Here is a 24,075-nt window from a genome sequence, read left to right on the forward strand (position 1 = left end):
ATCATCCACCCTCTAGATTTGAGAGATTAGCTTTAATCTAACCCTCCTTTGCGTTGGAGACATTGGCCCTAACCTGGAGCACAGGGAAGGGGAAGGAGAAAACAGAAAAGGATTCAAGAGACTCGACCCCCACGACCAGGTGAGGGGGGGACTTAAATACGCCTGGTTGTGGTCAGACCGGTCGGGTCTGCAGCAACCCTGTACACGATCTCAATCGACGGTGGAGTTTCTTTCTTCGACTCGAAGTCTACACTGCGATGCCGCCACGTCGATGAAGATCCGATCCACGGTTTTGGAGGGTCCGCGAAACCCGGGTAGGTGGCCGGTTTTGAGAAAACCGCCAAAACTTCACGCGCGGGAAGATTCCCGCCTCCACGCTGTGGCCCTAGACGCCGTTCCCGCCTCGGTCTTCTGACGGCCCTAGACGCCGCCCGACGCCCGTCACCTCCTTGCCCGCAGCGAGGCCCTAGACGCCGTCGACGCCCGTCGCCTCCGTCAGTCCCGAGACCGACGCCCGTGCCTCCACGACTTGGCGTCTTCAACCGCCGTCCGCCTCCTTGGTTTTGTGCCGCAAACCAAGAATCCCGCCTTCCGTCGTCGCTTGTGCCCTCAATCCAGGAGTGGATGCCACAGCTGCCGCCCGGTCTGAGCTCCTCCACAGCAACTCTCCGTCGACACTCGACGCCTGTGTACCTGCAATCCAAAGACTAAGCGCACGATCACACCGCACGGTTGACAATTGACTTATTACAGCCAAGAGTGTGTACTGCTCATTCCTCAAAGGGGAAAGGGGAAGAAAAGTGATCCTTTGCGATGGTCGACATGGATGTACATCATCATCCCCGCAGAAGCTGTGATCCTCGGATGTCACCCCGAGTTCTTTCCGAAAGGCGTGCGTGCGTGCTCCATTGTTTTCGTTATCCGGAGTCCGATCGGGCTCACCTTACCTACCTGCTTGACGTGTGCGTGCTCAGTCATCAGTGGCAGTGAAGCCGGGGCCATTAGCAACGAGATACACACTTACACCGTTCTAATCCGATTTTTTTATTTGGATCATGATGATAGTACAAATCAGGTGAGTCATGTGGACGTATAAAAAAGGGCCCACCAGAAGATTTAGGATCTCAGGTGTCAACGGGATGGTAGGAACTCGTACCGGCTACAAGCAATCTAGGAGAAGTATTTCTCAGTTTTGCGTCGGATGCAATGATGGTAGTTTGTATATTCAGTGTTTTTTTAGGCTATAATATTTTTTTAGGCACATGGGTTACAATATTCAACTTTGATGAGTTTCTAAACAATTTTTGTAGCGCCTCTTTCTTCTTCTTGACTTGACACGGGCACTTTCCTCGCTTTGTTAACCACGCCAAGCTCCAACCTGGGCTGGGCTGACCCACCTCCTGGCCGGGCTCTTTAAGTCTCTTTGTTGGGCTGGGCATAGTTGGCAATCACTTGGGCCGGAATGGACTTGAGTTGAAGCCTTCAGCTAAATTTTTTTTTGAACAGTTCCTTCAGCTAAATTCACAGGCGCCTCTCACAAACAAAAGAAACCGCAGCGGTACGTACCGTCGGTGCGTGGTCTGTGGACCGTGGGTGGCCTGCCATTGAGAAGTCGATGCTGCTAGTAACTTTGTTTTCATGCTCGACAACAATGATCTATAATAGTGTGCGTGTCTGTGCTCAATCGTGTCGTGTGGGTTAGTTAGTTTCTCGGAAATCTTTGCTTCTCATTAGGCTAACCTTTCCTATACATAATTTTCATCTTAATTAAGCGGCGGAGCTTCTGTGTCTTTTGTTTAAAAAAATTCAGCTATCACCGGGAACCCGTGAAGAAAAACCAAATGAAGAACACCACGAAAACAACAGAAATGCAAAGTTGGCACACTGGCACATGAGTGACATTTATTCATGAATAAACACTTTCCGTATTTGAACTCCTTTTCTACGTATATCTTACCGCACTCCTTTATTCTAACACCAATTTTTGTATACCACCTGCAACAACAATGCCTGTGCGTACGCAAAACAAGTACAAGAAAAATCGAACGGCCTTATTCTCCTACCACGTCGACCCTCTTTGCTGAACAAACCTAACAGTCAATTTTACACGCGCTGAAAAATGTCCCCACACGCTTACGCACGCACACCCCGACCAGGCGATCTCCGGCCATCAACACGCACGCCACGACACCGGCTTTATCCGGAGTGCGACTGCGGCTCGCCGTGGCGCGCCGCTGGCGTGGTCTCGCCGTCGCTGACGAAGGACGAGGCGGTGCTGCTGTCGCCGCCGGCGGCCTCGCGCTCCCGGAGCTCCTCGATGCGCGCGAGGGCCTCGTCGATGCCCCAGCGGCGGGACACGTCGGGCTCGCAGCAGCCGAGCCCGACCTTGAGCAGCTTGAACATCTCGCCCTCGCCGCCCCGCGTGCCGCGCATGTCCTGGTCGAACACCTCGCCGGTCCACTCCTCCCGCACCACCGAGTGCACCCAGCCGGCGAGGTTGGAGCCGGCGCGGCCCTGCCGGAGGTAGTTGGCGGGGAACTTGCCCGTCAGCACCTCCAGGATGAGGATGCCCAGGCTCCACACGTCGCTCTTCCGCCCCGGCCGCCCGCCCGGCGCCGCGCACTCGGGGGACTTGTACGCCACCATCACCTGCGCCGCGTGCTGCGGCGCCACCACCGGCGCCAGCCCGTAGTCGCCCAGCGCCGGCTCGAAGGCGGCGTCCAGCAGGACGTTGGAGGACTTGAGGTGCCTGTGCGGCACCATCAGCATCGGCAGCTCCTCGTACAGGTGCGCCAGCCCGCGCGCCACGCCCTTGATGATCTTGAGCCGCTTCGGCCAGTCCAGCGGCGGCAGGCTCGACCTCGCCCCTGCATCGCATCGCATTGCAAGATCATGTCAATAATCCAAGATCACTAGACATTTTAGGATGTTTGAGCTGGAAATGGCTTCTCTCTCTCTCTCTCCATACGCACCGCCATGGAGCACGTGAGCCAGGCTGCCGTTCACCATGAAGTCCGTGACGAGCAGCTTCTCCTCCTTCTTGTAGAGGTAGGCGATGACGGGGAGGAGGTTGGGGTGGGCGAGCCGCCCCAGCCGCCGCATGTGCTCCGCGAAGTCCTCCCGCCCGACGCCGTTCATCTCCTTGAACCGCTTCACCACCAGGGACGGGCCGTCGAGGAGGGTCGCCTTGTACGACGCGCCGAAGTTGCCGCTGCCCAGCACCTCGGCGGAGGCGCGGAGCAGGTCCTCCAGATCGAACCGCGCCCGGCCCTCCTGGACGAACACCAGCTTCCCGTGGTCGTCGCGCCGCCCGCCGCCGCCGCGCTTCCCCGCCGCCGCCGGCGTCACCGCGCCGCCGTGCAGGTCCACGCCGCTCTGCCGCCGCCACGAACGAACGTTGTTACGTTAGTTGCGCGATCCAGAGCGCTCTGATGAACCGGCTGGCACGTGCGTGCCGTGTGCTTAGTTAGTTACCTGCTCGATCTTGACGGCCGGAGCGGAGAGGACCTTGACCTTGGCGGCGTCGGGGCTGCCGCCGAGTGTCTCGGTGCGTCCTGCGTATCGTGGCTCGTTGCGGCGGGCCTGGACCGCGGCGAAGATGCCGGCGACGGCCAGGACGGCGCCGACGGCGACCACCACGATGGCGATGGTCATCAGTACCTTCATGCTGCCGGATGTCGACGACGAGGAAGGGCACGGGGTGCCCACCGTTGGGCCGCAGAGAAGATTGTTCCCTGATGAATTCCAGGATACGTTTGGATCAAAGTTAACAAGGGTATGTACACCAAGGATCCGAGATGCACAGTTCAAGAATTGGCTCCTGCCACTGTGCCCATATTTGGTGGTATCATTGTGTCAAGCAAGATCACATCAATCAGGATGTTATACACAAGACCTACACTTGGGCACACCTACCATATTCTTAGTCATTTTATCTTGGGTAAAGTCTGTTTTTCAACCCTGAACTATCACGATCGTCCGATTTTGGTCCTTAAACTATGAAACCGGATATCCTACACCTCGAACTAACGAAACCGTTCGAAAAACAACCCTGGACTCAGCCTAAGGCGGGTTTGCTACAGTAAAATTTTCGAATTTCTAGGATTTACACCTCTCTCAATTAAATAATGAAGAAAGTATTGTTAATATTATCTAAAAATCATGATATTTTGCTGGGAGATAAAACAAGAGACAAGGAATCTATTTTGGCTAGATGTGATACATTAGCCACAATGTAATTTGAATTGTAAAATTTTAAAAATAGGTAGAATTCAAAATCCTTTGAATTTTTAGGTCAGCTAAACCTTTGCTAAAAATGCATTAAAAATATGATAATTCATAGTTTTTTATTTATTTTAATAATGTATTTTTTTGGTCCAAGTTTTTTTGAAAGTTTTTGAATTCCTTCATAACGCTCAAATTTGAATCAAATTTGATTCCTCAAATTTTAATTTGTGAATTTTCTATAGAACTTGGGACAATAAAAAGTACCTTATTAAACTAAATAAAGAATTATATATTATCATATTTTTAATTAATTTTTATCAAAGGTTTAGGTTCCCTAAAAAATTCAAGGAATTTTGAATTCTACCCATTTTAAAATTTTATAATTCAAATTTCATTATGTCTAATGCATCACATCTAGGCAAAATAGATTCCTTGTCTCTTGTTCTACCTCCTAGAAAAATATCATGATTTTTAGACAACATTAACTATGCTTTCTCCATTATTTAATTGAGAGAGATGTGAAATTCTAGAAATTCGAAAATTGTACTGTAGCAAAACCGCCTTAGGCTGAGTCCAGGGTTGTTTTTCGAACGGTTTCGTTAGTTCAAGGTGTAGGATGTCCGGTTTCGTAGTTCAAGGACCAAAATCGGACGATCGTGATAGTTTAGGGTTGAAAAACGGACTTTACCCTTTTATCTTTGATAAGTTATGATCAGCATAACTGACAATTTCAGTTGTGTTGAAGTATGCAGTGCAGTAGAAAACACTAGGCACTAGCAGTGTATACTAGTATGCATAATGCACTAAATGAACTACTGCATTTTCTCGCTTAACTGTGCTAGTTCCATATATATCCTGTACTTTTATACATAATGTAATAAAAAATTGTAAAGGTTTAACTCTATTTCACGGGTTTTAGAGTAGCTATATGTTCCCAAATCATGTTGTGTCAACAAAAAGAACGCATCAATGCTCTGTTCTATTACACGATTAGCTGAGACTGGAACAAGAATAGGCAGTGCTACAATCCATTTCGTTCTTATGAGCAAGCTCCATATAAAAACAGCAACAATACATCTACGCACGTTCTGCTCTTCTAATACGTGTTTTTTCAAACAAAAAAAAAACAAACTGATGTTATGGTCAATTTTGTGCATCAGGTTCCATTATCAACATGTTGTGATCTTTGTTCATCTTGACTTTGTTAACCTCAAAGCAGACAGTACTATATTCAACTCGGAATGATGAACCTTGAGTTTTACGGACTTTGTTTTTCTCAATTTCTTGGAGTGCTCTTTTTCCCTACTTTGTTCTTCGATTAGGAGGCATTAAGCTAAGTTTGATTTTTTTTTAAAAAAAAGAGAGAGGAGTCGCCCTATGGACCACACGAGATGCATAACTATGGCAGGTAGTTAAGTTACTTTTGACGGAAGCCTCGTTATACAAATTTGTTATAACCAGATTATTTTAAATCCATGACTATGACATACCCTAAGTGGTTTTAAGGCTTTGAGCTGAGATTACTAGCTAGCTAGTTGTGAAAGAGTTGTACATATGTGTAGCATTCTTGACGTAGTAAAGTCTCACTTAACCCCCCAAATAAGTAATTACCAATAGTAGTACTTCTAATTCTTGGTGTTAACTGCATGCCATGTCAGTAGTAAAACAGTTCTTCGAAATTGCTAATAAAATCAGCGAAACAGTTGAAGAAACGCATTCATAAACGAGTAGTAGTGATCTAGTAGCAACGTAGCACGGCAGCAACACAACAAGCCATGGCGAACTCACCTTGGAGATGGAGTTTGTCGGCGCCCAACTGCTGTTGGAGCCCTTCCGGGACGGGCCCAGAGAAATTGTTGTTGGAGAGGTTGACGTCTTTCAGCTTGGTGGACGCCGCGATGGAGCTCGGTATCGGCCCGGTGAAGGCGTTGTTGGACAGGTCCAGCTTCTGGAGCTCCCTCAGCGCCGCGAACGCGCCGTCGGGGATGTCGCCGGAGAGCCTGTTCCAGGACAGGTACAGGTTCCTGAGCGCCGGCAGCGCGGACAGGTCCGGGAGCGCGCCCGCGAGGCTGTTGTTGGCGAGGCTGAGCGAGCGCAGGCCCGCGAGCGGCGCGAGCAGGCCGAGGTCCGGCGCGGCGCCCTGCAGGCGGAGGTTCTCCAGCTGCAGGTTCACGACGCGGTCGCCGGCGCACTTCTTCACCCGGTCCCACCGCGGCGCGCCGCCGACGCAGGGCGCGTCCCGGCGCGTCTCCCACTGGCCCAGCTCCCCCGGCGGGCCGCCGCCCGGCCCCCGCAGCGCGGCGCGGAACGCGCGCAGAGCGTCGGCCTCCTGCTGACCCTGCGCCGCCGCCGCGGCGGCCAGGGCGAGCGCCACCGCGGCCAGGAGCAGCCGCCCGCCGGCGGCCATGGGATCGACGCGGGCGGGGGAGAGCGAGACGTGCGATGAGTGCGCGCGCGTGCGTCAACGCGTGCGGCGCACTAGCAGCAGTGGTGGCGGCGGCGACGGGCGCAGGAGGTGGTGGCAGGGGGGGGCGCGCGCATGGCCGCGAGAAAGAGCGAGATGGGGAGGCGGGCGGGGCCCCCGCGGCGGCCTCGTTTGGGAGTCGCAACGTCTTTCTTGTTGCCGCCGTTGGCTCGTTTGGGGCAGGCAGGCTGTCACGGGCTCATGGCACCCGCGATGATGATGCGATGACGACGCCGACGATGATGAGTAATTAGATAGGCAGCAGAAAATACTAACACTCGAAGCTTCTCCAGCTCCGTTTCGATCGGTTTGAGATTTCGCAAGTCTGGAGCCAGAGAAGCAACCCAACTCGACGTCGAAACCCAACCCAGTTTCTCTTGCTCATTTTTTTACAAGTTTTTCTTGTGCTGTGCCTCAGCCGTTCCCGCCTTTGGAGCGAGACGTTTTACTTCCTGTCCTTCACCCCCCAGGCCCAACGACCAAACCGACGTGCAGCTGCTGAGCTGCAGGTGCCGGCTATTAGTTGGAGTGTGTTTAGTTCGTGCGCCCGAGTCGCGGCCACGGTCGCGGCGATCGCCGGCATGTGGCCGCCCCTGGAGCTTTTGTTTTTGTTTTCTTCTTCTTCTTCTTTTTTTTAAAAAAGGTAAAAGAATAGAGCCCATGGAGTTGTCATTTGCGTTCCGGGTTGGTGTTTTAAAAAAATATTGGCACGATGGGAACGAGGGCCCCGGGCTTATGTTATGCGAATGCGATGAATGGGAGGTGATGGATACAGTGTGTTTTTGCCGGGATATGCTGCGGGAGAAATGCCTTTGTTCCCTCATTTCTGTCAAGTGCGTTACCAATGCCCGTGCCTGCGATGTACTCATTTGTTCTCTTCTCAAAGAAAATGGGGGGATATACCTTGGTACTGACATTCTGGCAAATGATGTTGTTCAGATGCATTATGCATACGTCCTGCTGCCATGACAGAAGGTGACCTCAAATTCATCGAAAAATCATTCAAACGTCTGCTTCCTGAAATGTGTTTTTGGGGAAGAACTGCCATTCCGAAACAGATGCTAAATCTGATCGGAGAATGAAGCAAGTTCTTCATCAGTGTAGTGCTCGGGCTATGACCTACGAGGTTGTCAAGACCATGGACGGATCGATACTCTATGATGCGCACCAACAAACTGAATGCCCTTTGGGCTTTAGTTTTCAGCTACGCGTATACTAATCAATAGTAGCACTGGAAATACAGTAGCAATTCGTTCGGGTACAACGCTGGCAGTTCATCCCGAGAAATAGGGCACAGCTTTGGTTTTATGGATCTCGTCCGTGCAACTCGTCGCGCCATTGATCAGGTTGCTTGTTTGCGGCCTTCCTCTCGGTTGATTCCGCGAGCTCAACCTTCGGCCTCCACGCCGACGGCGCGATGCCGTGCCTGCCTTATACTGTGCCTCGCCAGCGTCTGTTGCACCCACCGGTCACCGGTGGCGGTGTCCGGCGAAGCCGCCACCTTCGCCGGAGTTGGAAGCTTGTTGGAACGCAGAGCTCGCTGGCCTCGGCCCGGCAGAGCCACGACCATCTGTCCATCTCAGGCCGTCTCTCTCTCTCTCGCACACAAAAAGCTCCGAGCCGCGAATGCGGTTGGGCCTGATGAAGAGCACCGAATGGGCGCCCATGGGCTGGACCTTTACGTCCTGGTGGGCCGAGCCTCTGGGCCCTCTTTACGTCCATGGGCTGTGCCGGTGCTTCCGAGGGGGCGGTTTTTTTATTTGTATATTTTTTATTTCCGTTTTTTACAAAAAAAATATATATTTTCGATTTGGAAATTTACAGAAATATACCCCGGTCGCCCGGCTGACCTGGCCGCCTGACAACCGGGCGGCAGGGGCTTATCCGCAAAAAAAAGAAAAAAAATTGCAAATAGGTCCCTGGGGCCGGTCGCCCAGCTGCGGGGCGGCCGGCCCCCCCCCACCCCTGTATAATGTGTTAGCTGCCCCTCACCCCCCATTTGGCTCACTAAAAATCCAGAAAAAAAGAAAAGAGAGGGAGGGAGGGAGAGGAGGGGTGAGGGAGAGGCAAAGCGGCGAAGCCCTGTTGGATTTTCAAGCCAACGACTTTAGGTAACTAAAATTTTCTATATTTTATAAATAGATTATGTTGTAATTATTTTTTTGAAACAGTATATTAGCAATCAGTTCAATTATTGTTAGGAGTGATTAGTGTTATATTTAGGTGCAGTTACTTGTAGTGATTAGCGTTGATATAGTACATTTAGTGTTAGATTTAGTATTAGAAAATACTAGAAAATTGTTAGAGAAGTATTAAAAAATCAAAAAAATGTAAGATAATATTAGAAAATTGTAGAAAAATGTTAGAAAACTGTAGAAAATTATAGAAAATGTTAGAAAAATTTTTAGAAAATAGTTTAGCAATCAGTTTAATTATTATTAGGAGTGATTAGTGGTACATTTAGGTATAGTTACTGATAATGATTAGCGTTGATACAGTATATTAGCAATCTGATTGCTCACTTGTGATTGCCAGGGTTTAACACCATGGCATCCTCAGGATCCACCTACATTCCATGGAATAAGGTGGCGGAAACAGTCTCCCAAGGAGTCCAGGTGGCTATGTGTTTTTGCGGATCCTTGTGCAAACTAATGAAATCAAGGGTTTTGGGGGACGACTTTGGCAAGAGATTCTTCATGTGCGAGAATTACGAGTACGACCTGCCCAAGCATTACGACAAGGACCGAGCAAAGGTACTACAAAACACTATCAGAGTTTGTCACTTTCAAATCTAGTAATGACTTCTAACATGATTTGGGGAAAGACTCCACCGCCTCTATGTGATTTCGTGCAGTGGTTAGACACCGAGCAATCTTAGCAGGATAAGGACCACGTGGAGCGTCATGCAAGGTGGGCTACACAAAGGTGGCAACGAATGCTGCATGAAGAACAGATGGAGGAGAAGCGCAAGAAAAACCAGGAAGAGATTCAGAAGAGGATTGCAGAAGTAGAACGTCAGAAGGCAAAGGAACGTGAAGCTGATAAAGAGAGGAAGCGAGAGAGGGCCCGCCGTGCTAAGGAAGCAGGGTCTGAAGCTATTAGGAAGGGAAAATATCTCCGGTACACTCAGTAAAGCACCACCATGTAATCCCGGCATTTTACATTTCCTAAGGCATGTTAGGTTTACTCACAACACGAGGTTATCGTATTGCACATGCCATGGTTTTCATTGTTCTAAGTATCTAGTAGTACGAACGCCTTAGGCCTCTGCTTTGTAATCGTAGCATTGTTTACAAAACTGTATTGCAAACCGAAAATTAATGATTCGTAACTATCCTTCTATTTTCAGTACACTATCCAGTTTTTCCAGTGAGATATGAATTTTGAGTTACCACTCTCTTCTGTGTTCTTGGATTGTTCTTCCAGCCATCATATATATAATCAGGGAGCGTACAGTGGAAACTCTATTAAATGCATGCACACTTTTTATCTTGTACGAGCGGAGTCTTTAATTTTTTTTTTCATAATTCTTCAAGGAGGGTTGAAAAGTACAGAACAAATCTAAGGAATATTAATTACATAAACTTTTCCTTTTGCTACCGAAGGAACTTGCCTTCAGATGATGATGCCTTTCTCCTTTACAGATGCTATTATCTTGATTTTCTTTTCTGCAATCTCATCTGGTCAACCAGTAACAGACCATCAAGCAAAACACAGAACAATTCAAATAAAGCTTTGAAAATATTGATAGACATATAGATAGGCCCAGTGGCTGGCCCCAGCGAGCAATATAATTGAACCAACCTACATATTTAGAACAACAACCAAGAAATGTTACTACACAAATACCTTCATAATATTACATGCTACAATCTGGTGCAAATACATATCCATACATAACGAAATGTAATTATCACATACAGGTCGGAATACATATCCATACATCTGGCTCAAATACATATGCACACATAACGAAATCTAGACGCGACGGGCTCCAAAATCCGGAGGCAATCCATCGGTGGGATTTTCAGAAGGTCCAATCTCAGTACCAACATTATCTTCTTACATTTTAGGGCACTTCTTGTAAGTGTGACCATCTGCTCCACACAGGTTGCATCTTTTTTTCTTCTTTCCTGCTTCAGACTCATCCATTCTGTTACGGATACGAAGTGTCTGCAGTCGACCTACCCCTCTCCTAGCATCTGGATTGGGAATGTACATTGGAGAAATATTTAGTGTAGTGAATGATCCCAGACTGCCTATGCCATATATCTCATGGCCCCAAGTGTGCACAGCGGTTTCTTTTTCTGTAATATTGTGAAGCAAAAACCCCAAGATCCAACCCAGATTCTGAACATGCCGCAATGACATGGGAGTATGGTAAGTGAAGAAGCTGTGGCTTCTTGCATCTGTAAAAAAACATTGTCTTCCGGTGTTATCAAGCAATCCTGAATGACCCTTTGTCTGCGGACACCCTGCCCTGTCCTGTCCTTGTATGAAACCTCAAACCTTTGATCCTTTGTGCCCATGGAGACCACTCTATGATATTGAGCCTTTTCAATCTTTTCTTTCATGTAGTTAGTGACCCTATTACAAAAAATCACACCTGGATCATTAAGTAAGACAACAGCTGCCTGGTACCGCTCTCTGAAGTACCTTGTGCATCCGTATATGATGAATTCAACTATGCCAACAAGAGGAAATCCACGAACATGATGCATTATCATATTGTAACACTCTGCGTGGTTGGTTGTCTCGATCCCATATCGACGACCACCAGTGTCGTATAGAATTGACCACTTCTCCTTAGGTGCATCCTTAATCCACTGTGTGAAAGTTCCGCCGCCGGAACGTCTCCGGCTGGAGGTTGAGGCATGTTACTTTAGCAGCTCGGCGCACATGTTATCTAGCACATGCCACAATGCATCAAACTTCCGCTGCTAATTCTGAGTGCACAATCTCTTGAACAAATTCATAAGGTCCTTATTCTTGAAGCGCTCATAAAAATTTGCACCCATATGGCTTATGCACCACCTACTCACAACATATGGCCATAGAGGAGGCTGTCCTCGACTTCCTTCATTTAGTTGCCTTATTACTGCTAGAAGTCCAGCATGTCTGTCACTGATGAGGCAAACATCAGGCTTTCCAGCAATAACGTGAATCTTCACACGTTCAAGGAACCAGTACCAGCTCTCTGTGTTCTCATTCTCAACAAAAGCAAAGGCGATGGGAACCACCTGCTTGTTGCAATCAACTCCAATCGCTGTCAGTATTGTCCCCTTATATATTCTTGTCAAGAATGTGCCATCAATACATAGAACAGGAAGACAATACATAAATGCCCTCACACATGCACCAAGGCAGAAGAAAGCACGAAGCAGAAACTCAGGTCCCCCATCTAGACTCGGTACAATGTAGGTATCAGCCGCGCTTCCAAGATTTCTCTGCACAATTGCTGACAGCATGTGAGGCAAGTTATCATATGATGCCTTATATGTGCCAAATCTCATCTCAAACACCTTTTGTTTTGCCCGCCAAGACTTTGCATAGCTGATTTTGTATTGAAAACGGTTGTCGATGTCCCTAATTATCAATTTTGGCTCATAATCAATTTTGTCCAGAATCACCCCATACATCTTCTTGGCAACGAAAGTGGATGTGATGTTACGGTGAGTTTGATCAACAGTAGTTAATCTACATGTATGTGGTATAACAATTGAACACTCCCAGTGTGTCTTGTACTTGCCCTTGTAGGCATGTACTCGCCATGTACAATCGCCATTGACACACTTCACCTCATATTCTTTGCTACTAGACTTCACAACTCTGAATTTCTTCCTCAACGATATAGCCCAAAGCTTCACAGCATCTTTTACAGCTTCAATGCTAGGATACTTTGCCCCCTGCACAATCTCATTCTCTCTGTATTCGTACTCATTACTCCTAATATCCTGTATCACTGGATTTCCAAAACTCTTGCCTCTCCATTCACCTAGCAACGAGTAGTCCTCATCGTCTGATGAGTCCCCAAATTCTTCCATCATTCGAGCCTCTTGGTCTTCATTCTGTACAGCTTCCACAATTCCAGGTATCCGCTCACCCTCATCAGCTAAACCTTGCGGCTCAGGTTGAATGACATGCACGTTCTGATCTTCTTTTTCTCCTACCTGATCAGCTATACCTTGCGGCTCAGGTTCTGCGACATGCATGTTCTGATCTTCATTTTCTTGTTCCACTGCTTGGTTCATATGAGATGATGTACTTGTTGAACCTTCACCGAAAAGGGCTGCCTTCTGGTGAATCTGAATTACCATTGCAAGAGGCCACCCGCGGTCAAGAGCTGCTTGCATGTAAGTCCGCCATTCTTCGGTGTTTGCTATAAGCATCAACTCCCAGAAATCCCCTTCAGTTCCCCAATTTGTCACAGTCTGAACGGTTAGGAAATGAGTCTTTGGATTCACATTGAATATCTCGTGAAGCCATTTGCGTATGGAACCAAAACTTCTCTCTAAGAGTTTATCTATTCCGCACTCTCTTCGTTCAAAAACTGATAAATCTACTCCATACGCATCATGAGAAATATATCCGTCACCATAATGAACTTGAAAACGAAGCTTGCTTGACATATCTGGACACAGAATCATGATATTAAATTGATTGTTAATCTACTGTTTCAACAAAAATAACTGCTCGCCATATCTGGACACACAATCATGCTATTTGTAAAGCGTAGAAAAATTTTGTTTACCTGCAGTCGCCGGCTCGAAAATCCGGCAGGGCTTCGCCTCTCTCCCTCCCTCCATCTCTTTTCTTTTTTTCTGGAATTGTAGTGATGCAAATGAGGGGCGGGGGACCAGCTAACTCTTATATAGGGTGGGAGAGCCGGTCGCCCAGCAGCCGGGCGGCCAGAGGGGGCCGGCCGCCCCGCAGCCGGGCGACCGGCCCCAGGGACCTGTCTGCAATTTTTTTCTTCTTTTTTTTGCGGATAAACCCTGGCCGCCCGGCAGCCGGGCGGCCGGGGTATATTTCTATAAATTTCCAAATCGAAAATATATTTTTTGTAAAAAACGAAAATATAGAAATATAGAAATAAAAAAACCGCTCCGAGGGGCCCGAGTAAGCGAGCCCACTTGGCCCACCCCAACTTGAACGGAACCCTTGATATCGAATCGGAATCGTCGATGGACTCCGAGATTTCCCGTCCCTCTCGTGCTATAAAACCAATCCAATCCTTGTTCAAAAAAAAAAAAAAAACCAATCCAATCCAGGGGCACGCAGCTCGCCCCTTAAGGCCTTGCCAGCCCATGGAATCAATCTGAGAAGAAAGCGCATTGATCTCCTCCCGGCGATCACGCACGCGGCCGAATCGATGGCTTCCCCGGCGATGGTCACGCTCATCAGCTCGGACCACGAGCGCTTCGAGGTGCCGGAGGCGGCGGCCACCATGTCGCAGACCATCCGCCACATGATCGAGGACGGCTGCACCGACGGCGGCATCCCGATCCCCAACGTCACCGCCAGGACCCTCGCCAAGGTGCTCGAGTACTGCAACCACCACGTAACCGCCGCCGCCGCCGCTGCCGCCGCCGCCGCGAACCCCGAGTCTTCTGCTGGCGCCGCCGCCGCCGCCGCCGCGGGCTCGGAGTCCGCCGGGTGCTCTTCGAACGCGGGAAAGGACGATGGCGCCGATCTGGCGAGCTTCGACAAGGCGTTCGTTGAGGTCGACAAGGACACGCTGTACGACCTCCTGCTGGCCGCCAACTACCTCAACGTCAAGGCGCTGCTGGACCTCTGCTGCCAGAAGGTCGCCGACATGATCAGGGGCAAGACGCCGGAGGAGATCAGGCAGGCGTTCGGGATCAAGAACGACTTCTCGCCCGAGGAGGAGGAGGAGATCCGCAAGGAGAACCAATGGGCCTTCGAGTAGTGGAGGCCGCCGCCATGGATCGATCAAGAAGTCAGATCTATCGGGTGCCCCTTTGCCATGCTGTGGGGGTTTAGTGGATCGCTTAGTTTCTTCTCAAGAAACGCTCATCAATATTCGTTAGATCATTGGCTGTTATACTTCGATACTATTATTAGCTAAGGTTGTAGTGCCGGATTGATGGCACAAGTATTACTTTTACCTGAATCTTTTTCTGTCACATCTCAATCCATCATGTGCTCGTTCTCTGGGTTTTTGCAGTTTTCAGTTTCTGATGAAGCTGTGCTTACTGCTTTTGGTTTGATTCATTTGGTATACTGGTAAATGCCGTGGATGGACGAACAGTCTTCTGATTACATGTTTTGATCATGTGTTTCTCGCTACTGTAGATTGAGATTTTTTTTTCTTTTCTTTTGGAAGCAACATAGGCCACTGATAGTTCGCGCGTTGCTGCCTCTTGTAGAGCTAGCATGCGTGCCCGATAGCCATTCTTGGCTTAAGGGAATTCTATTCTGTCATCTTTCTCGCCTAAGAATTCACCGAGCCATTTTCCAAGTGACTCGGGGTGCGCCATGAGGACTTGGAGCAGACCACAAGCAGATGGCCGCTACTGCTACGGTCAACCATGAATAATCTCTGCCAAGCTGCCAAAGCGCTTATTACCACAAGCAGACGATTGCGACTTATTAGGGTTTGGTATTTTACATGAGTTTCGAAGGCGTATTTTTACACGAGTTTCTAAATTACGAAAGTTGTTGTATACACGGAAAATAAAACAAACGAATACGAATATTACTATAAAATACTCAACTCTCGGTGAACTGTACACTCACGATGAAGGTCACGAACTATACACTCCCGGCGACGGGAGCGGCATGATGAAGGTCACGAACTCACGATCATCAGCTCCCAGGCGGAGGCAGTTGGATTAAACTTTTTTTTTGCTAGAGAACAAGTACATACATCAAGTGATACATATATACATACTATATTGAGTCACAATGCATCACCTTGGTGTATCTTTCTTAAAATCAACAAAATTTCCCTTTTCCAAAAAAAAATATTGAGTTACAATTTTTAGAGCTCAAATTTAGTCCAAATAGACGATCCAACCCACAAACGAAGTCCTCCCACCAGGCTTCAGCCCACAAATCACGGCCCACAAGTCACTAGGCATGCGCTGTTCTCTTGCTCAATTCGTCGACCCATCTTTTCATCTCTGTCTATTTATTGAAACAAAAATTAGGTGTGCATCTCTCTCTCTCTCTCTCTCTCTCTCTCTCTCTCTCTTCTTCAATTCTCTGCATCTCTTATAAATAAGATAACTAAATAAATATAAAAATAAAAAGTAATGCCAACACTAGGTGTGCCCTACTGAGATGGGTCATATTGGTAATGCCAACACTAGGTGTGCCCTACTGAGATGTGTCGTATTTGGGGTGAACAAGTAGGCATGTAGGGTCCAAAAACAAAACCGAATGTAACATAAGTCCTCAATTGTTCAGTCGTGCATCTTGTGTTTTTTCTCCATAAAAATATGACTTCCTTTAATTGACTATTAAGCACCTCTGTTTACTGAAATCTTCATAACCAACATCTACGAGGCAGAGGCCTTCTGGCGGTGCCGGGGGTGCTGTGGCACGCCTGTCCGTGGCTTCCATCAGGTTCAACAAAGCATCCTCTCCAGCACCAGCACCAGCCTCTCGTATTGCAGTAGCAACAAGGACCCTAACCATCTGTACAGTGCAATATAATGAAAATTAGCAGTCATATGAATGAACGAGGGTAAGCATCACAGCATGTTATATTACCTTACGTAGAAACCGGTTTGCAACTAGCTCAACGCACATGACCTTCATATCCTCTTTGTAATCCTGGGGGCAAAATAAGGGGAAACAAAAACCAAACATAGCAGCTTCAGTTGAAAGCATACACAAATGTAGATGATATGGAAAAATATCAGACCAAAGTATTCATATTTGGTTCGACAAAAATGTATATTCAACAATTGTAACTAACAGTCTAGGTTTAGTTCAGATATCTTTGTTCTGGGGTCAGCAAAAATATTCTATGCTGCTCTCACCTCATTAGCAGAATATAGTTTGGCCACTGCAGCTCGAGAATGGAACATGAAACATTCTGTAGGTGGGCCACTGAAAAAACAATAGAACATTGATAGAAGTTGTGAGTTTATGGAGCTTCAGAACAAATGCCAACATAGAGATAAAGATTCCATATTGAGATGACAGGTGGGGATGAGTATGGTCGACAATTTCGATAAGGTTCTGATGAACATCTATGTCAGGATCAGCTAGTAAAACTGCAAGATATGCATTAAGAAGGATCCAGCTGCTAGAGATTAGCCTGCTGGAAACCATTTTTGTACTTATAAATGCACCACATTATGAACTCATGGTTGAATGAAACTTACACACTTCGTGAAGCATGCGTATCGTGTGCAAACATCTTGTAGGATAATGTCTTCCCAGCAAGTTTTCTAAGGATTTCATCAACCTTGGCCACATCAAAGCTCTGAGGTTTTATGTTGTGCTCAGAATTCTCTAGTACTGTGGAGGAGTATTCTTCCCCTAAGGTCAATTTAGCATCCTCGTCAAGAGGAAAAATATACATGTATCTCCTCCATTTGGCAGCAAAATTAGGATGAAACTCACGTGTGACCTGCTAATTGTGTCATCAGTTATTACCCAGCGTAACATCATTTATGGTTGAGGTCCTGGCATTCTCAGAACTTTCACTGACAGGAATAAACTGTTGCAATACTGCTGTATGATTAAATGGCACTTCAACATGGAATGCAGACTTATTATGCAAAAAGAACTATGGAATGCAGACATCACTAGCAGCATAAATATCAAGTGCATTGATAAATTCGGCAAAAGAATGAAAAGGTACCTCTGAAACATGCAAAGGTTTTAGTTTATGTGGAGCAGCCTCGCTTATCGCATGTTTTATATCTCCAGATTTCACATCCTTTCTCCATGTATCTATGGCAATATACAGTAAATATAAGATGCAAGTTTCATCAGAAGTGCCACATGAAAAAAATGGCAGCCAGGCGATGTTGATATGCTGCATAATAAATTTCAAAATGTGATTTTTTTCTTCTTATTCTTTTGTGTGGGTGGGTGGGTGGGGGGGGGGTGAAAGCAAGAGTATATGTATCCTCAAGGTTTAACTAATAAAATGAGCAAACTTGCTGAAGAGCAGTCACCCCTTTGTCAGTGCGCCCAGCAACAACGGCACAGCCTTCAATCGACAAAGATCTTGCTTCAAGCTGTTTAGCTTTCCTCTCATCAACAAATTGTCCAAGATGTTTCTCTATTAATCTGCAATCAATGAAAAATTAAAAAAAAACAGTTATTACATTCTATTACATGCGAATGAAGTGAAGAGTTATAGGTTGAACAAAATTGCCCCTGAACAGTGTTGAGGTTAGGCTGCTTCTGCCAGCCATCAAACGATCCCCCATGGTATGAAAGAACAATTTTAAATGTTACTCTTTCCCACCTTCCTCCACGATCTTTGGTTGAAATTGTCACTGTTTGTTTTTCTGATGAGGTTGTTACATAATTCTCTCCTGTAGTATCAAGGGTGTAATCTTTCTGCGGAAGTAAATTCAAAATGAGTTTCTCAAAATCAAAATATGTAAACGATTACCCTGCTCCAACATTTTTTTTAAAAAAAATCTAGCATATGCATCGATGCAAATCCCAATCAATCCTGGACCCTTCTTAGCTATTCAGTCAAGGCACAACTGGAGTAGAAGGCCATCTAGATAAAATTTTAATCGTCCAATACTTGTCAGGCCTGATTTAATCCTTTGTTTTTGACTAAACAGGAAGATCTATTTACTTGATGATATTACAATTCAGTTCAGCATAAATAATAGTTATTTAGGGTTTTTTGGATTGATACCATTACAATTCTTGTGCTTTGGAGAAGTACCATTACTATTCGCCTATTCGGAAAGATACCATTACAATTCTTGTTTTGTCACAGCAACACCATGTTCTACGTATGGGACGGCCTCGGGCCCACCTGCAGGCGTACCCGGCGGCTCCATAGTTCCGTATGGGCGATTTTGCCCTCGGCTCAAGTGGATAACGTCCCCCACGGGGACTCTGTCTTCCTCCTTGCCCTCCCTCTCTCATCTCGTCTACTCCCCGTGTGATAGGGATTCGTCGCCGGCGACTGTTTTGAGCTCCGCCGCGGCGTCCACGCCGCGGCGGCCGTTGACGCCACCTACGACCCCCTCCCCGACCCTGCCGTGGACGCCGCATCCGCATCCGTCGTCGACCACCCGGCCGTCTACGCCAACTCCGCCTCCGCGCGTGTACCTCCGACATGGCCGCCACGGGTTCAAGCTCTTCGCAACGGGGAAGGGCTCTCCCTCTTATCAACTGCCCCGAATGCCAGGCGCCGGTTGCTAAGCACAGGAGCAAGAACGACAACATCTACTACCGGTGCTCCAACAAGTGCGGTCAGTTCTGGTTTGAGGCAGCATATGAGCTGTATTTGCGCGATAATCAAGCACGTCTATTGGACAACTCAATTGGTTCTGGGCACATACAAGTAGTTGGGCAGGCTCCTGATCATCTTGTTCAAGGAATGCAGCAGGTTAGTGGGGAGTTGAAGATTGTGGCACTTGATCTGAAGATGCAGCTTGCTGACATCAAATTGGAGATTGGCAATGTGAGGAATGAAATCAAAGAACTGAGGGATGAGTTCAGGAAGGGTAATAGGCCAATTGTGGTGGGCAATGCTGCTATCATTTTTGTAGCACTGTTAGTTGTTGTCATGATCTCTATGTACTGGAAGAAATGAAGCTACATGTAATGTAGCTTTGGATCCATGTAGCTGTGTTAGCTTAGAGTGCAGCTTCATGTTGTATTTGGTTGTAATTGGAGCTAAGTTTAAGGGGTGCCCTATATTTTGTTGTAATTGAATCTATGTTTCTGATCAATTCTAACCAGTATGGTTGGACTTGGGCCCTTGTCTAATCGGAGCTATGTTTGATTCTGTTGTTGGGTGTTTAATTTTGACAGCATCTTTGTCCTTTCTGTGCAAATGGAAAGCACCAATTGACATCACTTTATCATGATACAGTTCACAGGAATATTTGACATCACTTGGTCATGATATAGTTGACAGAAATATTTGACATAAATATTTGACATCACTTGTGTCTCAGATATCCAAATCACAGACTTAACAGAATTCTAGTACACAGACATTACAAGTTTTGTGGCCAGAAGCATAAGGAGACACATTACAAGTTTTTGTGTCCAAAAGCACAACATAACCTTACAATTTTTGTCCCAAAAGCCAAAGCATGGAGGCATATAACACAACACTCTCATGCAAACTGTCCTTCAAACACTAATTTTCGGATGCTGGTGACAACAGTGGGAGGTGGGTTTGCCTCTGCCCTCTTTTGCTTCTTCTTTGCAGGGGTCTTCTTCTTTTTGGGGGTACCTTTCTTTTTCTGTTGAGTCTTCTGTTTCTTCACGTTGGAGGGGCCAGCATCATCTTCTGTGCACTTCTTCCTACAAGTTACAGATGCAACAATTACAGTACCTGGACATGAAGTAATTGATTGTTCAAGTTCATGCATTTTGTGCCAGAAATCTCACCTTTTATTCCTGCTCAACCCTTTTGCGCCATCTTCACCAACCTCTGGCTCTTTGCAAGTTTTTGCAAAATGGCCTAGTGCACGGCATCTGCTGCATTTAACCTTTTTCTTTGTGGTTCTTTTTTCCATGCACCCTCTAATCCTTTGCACCTTTGGCCTCCCTGGTCCTTTGCCCAACAATGGTGGATGCACTTTGAAACCAAGATCCACTTGAGGCCACTGGGACCTATCTGGTATTCCCTCAACTCTGGCTTCATAAGCTTTCTTGAACCTAGCCACTGAGTAGTACTCATGGACATAGTCTTCAATTTTGATCCCCCTATTAGACAATATCCAGGCCAAAGCATGTCTACATGGCTTCCCAGTAACTTGCCACTCCCTGCAAGAGCATTTGTGATTCTGCAGGTCCACTGTGTGCCGTTTTTGTTTGTTCCAATGGTCCAAAATGGTGACTTCAGCTATGTAATCATCACTCACTGTAACTTTTATGACCTTAAGCTGGTTGCTAATCAGATTCAATTCTTTCATGACATTAGGCAGAATTCCTTCTGGCCACTGCCTAGCCAGTTTCTTTCTCAAGTATCTCTTTTCCATTATGAGCTCCCTCAGCTTGTCTACTAGTTCATGCAACAGCAACCCTTTGAACTTCTTCACTTGAGCATTGAAACTCTCTGACACATTATTGGTCAAGTAATCACACTTGCTGTTTTCAGAGAACCCACATCTATACCATATTCTACTGTGGTGTGTCTCCAGATACTTAATTGTGTCAGGTGCAAACTCAAATATTTTCTTCATGTGCCACTGGAACATTCCAGTTGTGTAGTTCCTAGCAGCTGGATACAGGTGATCAGTGAAGACATCACCTATGTACTGCTTCATAAAATTCTGGTACAGGTGCCTCATGCATTCCCTATTTTCAGCATTAGGGAATACAGCTCCAACTGCTGTCTCTAGACCTTTACAAGCATCTGTACAAATAACTAGGTTTGGAACATTGCCAATGGCTCTGTGCAACTGTTCCATGAACCAAACCCAGTTGTCCTCATTCTCTTTATCAAAAATTGCATATGCAATGTGATACAGCCAATTGTGGCCATCTACACCAGTTGCGGATGCCAACTGTCCTCTGTACTTGCCATACAAATTGGATGCATCAACACCTATAAATGGTCTGCACCCCTCTAGGAATCCATCAATACAAGGTCTAAGAGCTACAATCATTCTCCTGAACCTTTGCTTCTTCTGAACCCTCTCACACTCTATCTGCACTATGCTGCCAGGTGATGACTGCTCAATCTGAGCTTTCCAGTTGAAAAGAAGCTGAAAATTCTCCTCATACTTTCCATGAATCTGCTCTAGTGCTACCTTCATGCCTGACCATGCTTTGGAGTACTTGAGCTTGATACCATAATCCCCCTCTAATTTTTCCTTACAATCCTTTGGACCTTTAGTTGGATTTCTCTTCAGCCAATCCCCCAACCTATCTGCACACCAGCCTTGTGTTGCCATTCTCCCTTCTCTCAGTTTAGTAGTTGGACAATTGTGCTTTGCAGGCAATACTTTGATCTGCAAATAAGAAAAAATATTATAAGTAATTTATGGTAGGACAGTGCAAAACAGGAATACAAAATACAAGGACAATTCACCTCTATTGTCTTGCCATGAGAGATTCTTGAAGCATGTATGCGCCAAGGACATCCTTCAGCTTTACACTTGGCAATGAACCTAGTCTGGTCTGTGATGACCTTGTCAAACTCAAACCCTGTCAGAACTGCATAATGCCTAACTGCCTTCCTAAATGCAACAATATCAGGAAACCTTTCTCCCACTTCTATCTTGGGGTTTTCTGGATCATGGATAACCTGAACCTCCTCTGGATCTGCATCATTTACCTCTGCCTCAGGAGGAGTTTCTCCTTCAGCATTGGGAACCCCATCAAATTCATCAGCATCATGAAAAGAAGGATATTCAGCATTGTTAGATGATTCTGGGGCTGAATTGTTAGCTGCCCGAGGAGATGGTACAGGCATGAACTGAACCTCATCATCAACTCCAACATACTCCTCACTATTGTCAAAGATATCAGGCTCCCTGTCAGCCTCAAGCTCGGGATCTGGATCTATTGGTAAAAATTCTGCCTCCCCAGAATTATGGTCAATTGGATCGGCAACATCATTACCAAGTCCAGCTGGCATGTCTTTGCTATTGGGTGGGATCTGATCAGGGTTATCATCACCAAAATAAACAGGTGGGATCACACAAAGTGGCTCTAAAGCATCAAACTCATAAGCCTGTCTATGACAACTGTCAAAAACCCCAACAATAAAGTCGCATTGCATCTGATCCTTATACATTTTGAAAATGTCATGCATCTGCAAATCATTCTCTAGCTTGACATCTTCCCCCATCCTTTTGTCATAGAACCATACACTAGCAGACTGACTACTGGACCACTGGAACTCATTGCGCAGGCTATTCATCAGCAAATCGAAAGAAAAAGAACCTACTTCAACATCCCACTTAATCACGCGTCCTTTTGTGTATGCTTTTCTACCACTACTGTCTGTGGAACTGAATCCTTCAACTTTAAGAGCTAGTGAGAACAATGAAACCCTAGCGACAAGAGAAAAATCCCGAAATCGAATCAATCACTATCGATAGACTAAATCCAAAGCAAATCTACTGATACCGTTCTCACAATCATTCACTAAGCAACTAAAGGAGGAGGAAGATCCATACCCGCTGTCGTCGTTCGCCATCTCCACCGGAGAGCGCAACGGAAGGCGCGGCTGCGGATCACCCATTGCGGTCTACAGGGTCCATCGCAACGGCCTTCGGATTGGTTCTTCTCGCCGCCGGCGCCAGAGTTGGATTCGCCGCCGTCAGCTAGGGTTTGGGGAGCACAACGGCGAGGGAAAGGGGAAGGACAGAGGAGGACGACGATAGCGGTCGGCCGCGGAAGACAGAGGAGGCCCGACGCCCTTTACCTCTAGAGCCGGGGGCAAAATGGGCCATACGGGAAAACGGACGGGGGTATACGCCTGCGGTTGGGCCCGAGTCCATCGGATACGTACTCCATGGTGTTGCTGTGACAAAACAAGAATTGTAATGGTATCTTTCCGAATAGGCGAATAATAATGGTACTTCTCCAAAGCACAAGAATTGTAATGGTGTCAATCCAAAAAACCCTAAATAATAGTCAGAAGAAACCAAACATTTCTTCCTCTTGAACCGAGCAAATCGGAAAATCACCACCTGGCTATCACAGGGGGGGCAAATGTTTGTTCTTCCTCACCTCATCTTTCCCAAACAGCTTGGCGAGCCCCGCCGCGCCGCCGCCGGCCCGCACGAGATCGGCATAGAAGTCGACCACCCTGCTCCACGGCCGCGAGTACATGTACTCGTAGCTCTCCCTGTACAACCCAGCAACGAACAAAGTTCCAGAGCTCACGCTCAAAGCCCTAAATGCTAGAGGAGAAAGCGAAGCGAGCAGGGAGGTGAAAAGGAGGGGCGGTTACTTGGCTGTCCACCGGAGGTGGTGGCACGCGTCGGTGTGCTTGTAGTGCACGTGTTCGTCCCGCTCCGCCGCCGCCGCCATGGAAGCTGCTACCGCCGCCGGCGCCCTCGCCTTCGCCGCCGTCGCCATGAGGGGTCGGAACTTGACGAGCATGTGCTTTGTGGTGCTTGTGTTCTTTTCTCTCGCAAGACGGCCCACATGTCATTGTATTTTCACTTCTCCAACCCCACCAAAATACTAGGAATATTTTCCCCTGAAATTATGTTTCCCTGCAAGTTTAACCC

General features: G+C 47.0%; 3 protein-coding genes across 7 annotated transcripts; 1 reads left to right on the forward strand and 2 right to left on the reverse strand.

The window, feature by feature from the left end:
• Positions 1–1,940: 1,940 nt before the first annotated feature.
• Positions 1,941–6,634, reverse strand: LOC120670593 (pollen receptor-like kinase 1). Its single transcript, XM_039950737.1, has 4 exons — positions 6,016–6,634; positions 3,475–3,734; positions 2,973–3,375; positions 1,941–2,867 (listed from the first exon to the last, which is right to left on the reverse strand). The coding sequence occupies exons 1-4, from the start codon at positions 6,632–6,634 to the stop codon at positions 2,197–2,199; spliced, it is 1,953 nt and encodes a 650-aa protein (XP_039806671.1). The 3' UTR covers positions 1,941–2,196.
• Positions 6,635–13,997: 7,363 nt separating this feature from the next.
• LOC120670747 (SKP1-like protein 1) lies at positions 13,998–14,854 on the forward strand. The gene has a single exon (XM_039950894.1). The coding sequence runs from the start codon at positions 14,064–14,066 to the stop codon at positions 14,619–14,621; it is 558 nt and encodes a 185-aa protein (XP_039806828.1). The 5' UTR covers positions 13,998–14,063; the 3' UTR covers positions 14,622–14,854.
• Positions 14,855–15,928: 1,074 nt separating this feature from the next.
• On the reverse strand, positions 15,929–24,061 carry LOC120671527 (tRNA pseudouridine synthase A-like). 5 transcript variants are annotated; one of them, XM_039951890.1, is made up of 10 exons: positions 23,793–24,061; positions 23,570–23,687; positions 18,054–18,241; positions 17,820–17,965; positions 17,532–17,623; positions 17,291–17,297; positions 17,050–17,206; positions 16,702–16,771; positions 16,430–16,492; positions 15,929–16,354 (listed from the first exon to the last, which is right to left on the reverse strand). In XM_039951890.1, exons 1-10 carry the CDS (start codon positions 23,942–23,944, stop codon positions 16,166–16,168), a joined length of 1,182 nt encoding a protein of 393 aa, XP_039807824.1. In that variant the 5' UTR covers positions 23,945–24,061; the 3' UTR covers positions 15,929–16,165. The 5 variants fall into 5 exon arrangements, with proteins under 5 accessions (XP_039807824.1, XP_039807822.1, XP_039807819.1 ...); XM_039951888.1 differs by having other exon boundaries at positions 17,050–17,297; positions 23,793–24,055; XM_039951885.1 differs by lacking the exons at positions 15,929–16,354; positions 16,430–16,492; positions 16,702–16,771; ... (3 more) ...; positions 17,820–17,965; positions 18,054–18,241 and adding exons at positions 19,758–20,185; positions 20,273–21,840; positions 21,921–22,887; positions 23,014–23,360 and having other exon boundaries at positions 23,793–23,814.
• Positions 24,062–24,075: the final 14 nt, after the last annotated feature.

The sequence above is a fragment of the Panicum virgatum genome, chromosome 4N (assembly GCF_016808335.1).
Source record: "Panicum virgatum strain AP13 chromosome 4N, P.virgatum_v5, whole genome shotgun sequence".
Classification (NCBI taxonomy): domain Eukaryota; kingdom Viridiplantae; phylum Streptophyta; class Magnoliopsida; order Poales; family Poaceae; genus Panicum; species Panicum virgatum.